The sequence below is a fragment of the Alligator sinensis genome, unplaced genomic scaffold (assembly GCF_000455745.1).
Source record: "Alligator sinensis unplaced genomic scaffold, ASM45574v1 scaffold249_1, whole genome shotgun sequence".
NCBI classification, from domain to species: Eukaryota; Metazoa; Chordata; order Crocodylia; family Alligatoridae; genus Alligator; species Alligator sinensis.
Genome location: NW_005842593.1, coordinates 824,651 through 830,253, shown reverse-complemented (window position 1 = coordinate 830,253; position 5,603 = coordinate 824,651). Strand labels below are relative to the sequence as shown.

General features: G+C 38.0%; 1 protein-coding gene across 7 annotated transcripts in view; it reads right to left on the bottom strand.

Moving 5' to 3' along the window:
• Positions 1-1,802: 1,802 nt before the first annotated feature.
• The window catches only part of PHF20 (PHD finger protein 20), a 204,453-nt gene continuing 200,652 nt past the window's right edge, over positions 1,803-5,603 (bottom strand). For all 7 annotated transcript variants that reach the window (XM_025214660.1, XM_006032917.3, XM_006032918.3 and 4 more), the window contains one exon: positions 1,803-3,864. In XM_025214660.1, coding sequence (XP_025070445.1) covers positions 3,722-3,864 — 143 coding nt within the window. In that variant the 3' untranslated portion in view covers positions 1,803-3,721. The remainder of the gene's footprint in view (positions 3,865-5,603) is intronic.

The window sequence follows — 5,603 nt, the reverse complement described above, 5'->3', positions numbered from 1 at the left end:
CTAGAAAGTACTCCCTCTTACCTGGATCTTTCATAAGATTCTGAGTGGGCTGGGCAACTACCCTCAAGCCCACTATCTGCACAAGAGCTGTCAAATTCCTAATCTACTATGCCTTGAAAACATTTTATGTTCTAAGCATTACACTGCAGAGTAAAGATTAGTTTATTTATTGTGGATTTTTATATATATCATATTTGACAAGAGCCTGCAGAAATTGATCACTCTAGAGAGAATAATGTCAGTTAATATTTATTATTCTTGATACCCTAACAATCTCAACGTTAACAGTGAAGAAAAAATACTAAAAATGACCTTTTAAATGTGTTACTACCTTGAATATTCATTACATTCAAACAAATAGACTTTAATAAGACTTATCCAACAAAAACCTATTTATTTATTTCAAACACCAAGATACAGAATTTTTCAAGTTTTGCAAATATTGCTCCAAAGCAAAATTCTATATACAGCGCCCTCGGTTCTAATAGTGCATAAACAAAGACAAATTTACTTATGCATCCACAGTGCAATGTTTGCTCATTTCATCAAGGCTCCATGTTGTATTTGCTTACCAGTGATTCAAAAAGAAACAAAAAAAGTGACTTGCCAGACCAAAGTAGTGTTGGTCCAAACTACAGCTTAATGTAGAAAACCGCAAAATGAGGGATAAAACAACCAAGGCAGAGCACAATGCAGAAACTTTTCTGAATGTGACAAGCACTAATTTATTTTAAATAAATGTTTTCAGACTTTACTATAAAGGGGCTTCCTACTGCATAAATGATCTGCTAGCAGAAAACAAAACTTCAGTACTTGATACTCAATTCACCCAATGGAATTTTCTTTTTCTGCTACTCTTAAATATTGCCCTGAGCAAAAATTTACTGGCAAAAATAAGTAGAATGAATGTACCAACACCAGTTATTTGGAAAGGAGAACACTCTATTTGAAATGAAAGCCAACTCAGGAGATTATTTATTCCACTCCCTTTAACTTTAAGAATGTTGATTTATTATTTGTACCCAATACTGACTTCCTAGTCTGAGAGTTCATTTTACAATTTTCAAACAGGAATTAATTTTACTGGTAAAACTCAGTAACAAAACAACAACAAAAAATCCCTTTGAAGCTATTGCTTAAACTCCTTGTTCTGATACAATTTTTATCCTCTGGTTGTTCTGTTTATTGTAAAGCAACACAATGTATTATCATAATTCACATCACCTAGAAAAATGACACATATCTTAAGCATTTGTTTTTCCCTTCAGAATTAATTTATATTTAAATATAAGCTTTATTCCAATCATGTTACAGCAAAATAAACTTATTGTTCTGCTGTTCATCTATCAAATTAATTATATAACAATTAGTGCCAACAACTGGGTGCATCTACACGTGCGATTAATGCACATGAATAAACTCCGGCCCTTATTGCTCTGGAGCTTTTTGCTCCTGGGCATGCTGTTTGAATGTACACCTGGAAGCAAAACATTTTGGACCATATTTCTCCAGAGTTTATTTGTGCGCAGCATGTGAACCCTGGTTGGTACAGCCCGGGCTGGCAAGGGACTCAGGGGGTCAGCCTGCCAGCTCAGGGCTGCTCCAGCTGAGCTTCATGTGCTGCAGCAGGGCTGGGTGAGGCACAAGCCCAGTCAGAGCAGGCTGATTTCCCAGATCCCTTCTTAGCCAGGGCTGCTCTGACCAGGCTCCACATGCTGCAGAGCAGCTGGCTGAGGCACAAGGGTGCTTCAGTTTTGGGGCTGCCTGCTGGCTAGCTGCGCACTGAAGTACCCTGTGCCCCAGCCAGCTGGGGCAGCATTTACACATGCGTTGCTGTGTATGAAAAGATTCTGCAGCAGGGTAATATTTGTATTTTACAGGTACTACCCTGCTGTGGAGTTTATTACTTTTGTGTGCCCTAATAGGGGGATACATGTAGACAATGAGATGTTACTGCGCAGTTAATTAGTCAACTGTGCAGTAAATGTCTTGTGTAGACACACCCCCTGGGACAAACTATTCCCTGAAATGAATGCTGGCAAAGAAGCTTTAGTTACTACCTTGAGTATCTTATTCCATTTTTGAAAGGAAACAAACTGGTAACAATGTTCACTGTAGATACTGTTGCTCCTATGATAATATTGGCTATTTCAAGTTTACATACTAAATCTTTATTTTCTACAGCATATGCACATTACAGATGTATATGTCCATAATTAAAATGTGTACACTTATGGGCTTTCCAATTACAACTGTGCTTCTATTTTAACCTTTGGTGGAACTACCATAAACAGAACTGTAGACAAAATCAAGATAACAGAAAAATCCTTTTTTAGGATACCCTCTCTCAATACCAAAACAGATCATCATTTTCCATTGTGAAGTTACACGCAGCAACATTTGGGGGGAGGAGGTGTGGGGGAAAACAAAATAACAGTTATTATTTATGGAGCTATAATCTGCAGTTAAAAGGCTTTTAACATCTCAAATACTTACAATATATCAACATTTCAAAAAGTATTGTATAGCATATCCTCAACTTAAGCAGCATTTTCATCTTGATGTCAAAATAATACAAACCAGAAAATTAAAACTTCTTAAGGTATAAAAAGGGACTTCAAAAACATACACTCTTTAACATAATACCAGCTCACTGTCTGTGAGACAGTACCTCATGCATAGATTGAGGTTTTATTTGCATAAATATAAAATAAACCAGTTCCCAAAACTACACATTCATAGTGAGTCTTTACAATGAGCACATCTAAAATATTGAAAAAAGTCTACAGTTCAAAATAAAACTGGAATGACAATTATTAAGTTGGTATAAAACAGACATAACATCTACTCAGACCTTACTGAAGATTGGAACTTTGAGTGCATCTCCCCTCTTTTAGAGACAGAGCATAGGTTGCCCCCAAGAGTATCCTGTTAGCACTAGTTCAGGAGGCACAGTTTGGCCATATTTAAAGATTCAGAAACACAAAATCATTACCATAAATGGGTCTCCCCAGTACCATAAAGTTATGGGATACTACCATGATAAACATGGAAAGCAATCGTTTACTATGAAAGTAAGTGCAACCCAACTCCAATCTTCTGGTACATCTATTTAAAATAACAGAAGTGGGGCTTTAGGCCAGGATTACTTGCAAACCTCCATGTAACAGCTTATAAGAGTTGGACATTCATACTTATTATGCCTGAAAATTGGTGTAACATCTCATATTGATTAAATACTGTGCTATGCATAAACCAGTAGGAATAAAGCATGAACAATCACTATACAAGTCACTTAAATAAACTCTATAGAACATAATTTATAACCTGTGTCACCTAAACATTTTTGGCTCTTAGAACTCTGTTCTTTAGTGGCACAATTTTAAATCCATTTAATTATGCAAAAAAGTTTATAGTATCATTCAACAAACTTCCTGTAAAGAGTGAAAAAAAATCTACTACTATAATCTATTAGCCTGTTCCTAACATTTGAAAACAAGGGTAAATCCCCTTCCACGTTGTTAACTAATAAACCCAAACAATCAAAAGATAAGGAAAACCTAGTTTGTTACTGCTTTCTGAACAGTAAAACTTCTTCACAAATCCCTGAAATCTGCATCACATGCAATCAGCATGCTTATTTCATTTAAATATATAGCAGTGCTCATGTTCGTATGTTCCATGTTCATATTCAATAGCAATTTCCAAGATCTTTCTTGTCTCACGTTGAGGAACACAGTGCAATTTGCTGCACCTTGCCTAGGTCCATAAGAAGCTGTTTTATACAATGTTTAAGTTGTGGAAGTCTAGCTAGTGGTTCTGGCGGTTCCAGCTCTCCTGTGTAATCCAACCAACTTTCCAAAACTGCAAAAACAAACAACGCCCCCCCCAGAAGGTGTTAGTACTGTTCACTATTTCAATTTGAGTGCATAATATACATCGTCACAACAACAACTATTCTTGGAATCAATATATTTTTGAAAGATAAATACAGTACTTTTAACATACACAATATTTAAGAAATCAGAAAAGAAAACTTCATATTAAAATCTATGTGGGATATCACAAGTAGCAACTGGATAGATATAGGATTCTCATGTACCAAATCAATCCCTTCACCTCTGAAAGAATTATAGTGCATGCCCCTGTATGGAGTGTAAACCATCCTGACATTATACTAACCTGAGGATCACCATGGATACCGAGCATCAGCCTAGTAATAAATCTGACAACGGGTAGAGTTAAAGGGGAATTACCGAGCTGGACGGTGGGTACTGGTGGAATCTGTCTTGGGACTAGTAGATACAATATGTTCATTAACGACACTAACATAAAAGGTTCTATGAATAAAATTTGCCAGTGATACCAAGTTAGTTGGAATAATCAATGCAGAAAAAGATTGTAACATACAAAAAGAACTGAATGATCATGAGGACTGAAATGGGATAAGGTCAGTACTATATAATATAAGGTCACACACTTGCTGTTAGAAGACTTTAACCTATAATCTGGGACTTCATTAGTTGGAAATTAGAGGCCCTGGGTATATGATATGACCTAGGATATATCAGATGAAGTGTTTCCAGCAGAGAAGAAACATTAAACAGTACTGCATAAACCACTGAGCACATCTCACTTGGAATACTGCATACAATTCTAGTCACATTCAAGAAATACTGAATTCAAAACTGGAACAGGTGCAAGGAATGACTACCAGAATGATCAGGGGAATAGAAAGTTTACATCGTATGAGAAGTGACTAAAAATTGGATTGTTTAGCTTAGCAAAACAAAGGCTGAGAAGGAATATGATTGTTGTTTAGGACTGTATCAGAGACATGATAACCACCTGGGCAGAGGAAGAGCTATTTAAACTACTGGACAATATTGGCACATGGACAAATAACTGGCCATTAATAAATATAGGCTTGGACTTCTTTAAATTTAAACCTACTTTTGAACTTCTTAGATTTACAGTTGCTTCTAGAATAAATACAACATCCCTCCAATGCACTCGGCCCTAGATTAGTGACTTGTACTTGCAAACAAACTCCCACTCAGTACAATAATTTGTGTTTTGTGTTTTCTTTAAATGGTTAAAATATTATATAACAACAAAAAAACCCAACCAGGATGTTACTTTGTGACATTTTAATCATTTTAAAGAAATCCATTATCAAACTTAAAACCTTAACAGGCTAATCCACTACTGTGTTCTATATGCTCTAAACCAGGGGCAGGCAATTATTTTGGGTGGAGGGCCGCTTACCCAGTTTTGGCAGGCTGTCAAGGGCCACATGGGTAGCCCTGCTCCTTGACAGGTGCCCCGCCCCCTGGTCACCATCCTGGAACCAATGTCCCAATGTCTTGGGACCAATGTCCCAGGGCCGGCACCGGTGAGGCCCAAAGCAAGGCGCAGGGTGGCAGGGGTTTGTGGAGCCGGGATGGGCTGCACCAGCAGGGAAAGGGGGGACCTAGCCCTGCTTCACAGAGCCCCTGCCAGCTGGGACCCTGCGCTCCTGCCACCCTGCTGTGGGCCCCGCCGGCATGGGCCCCAGGACACTGGTGTGGGCCCCTTGCTTCTACCGGCTCCCCACCCACTCT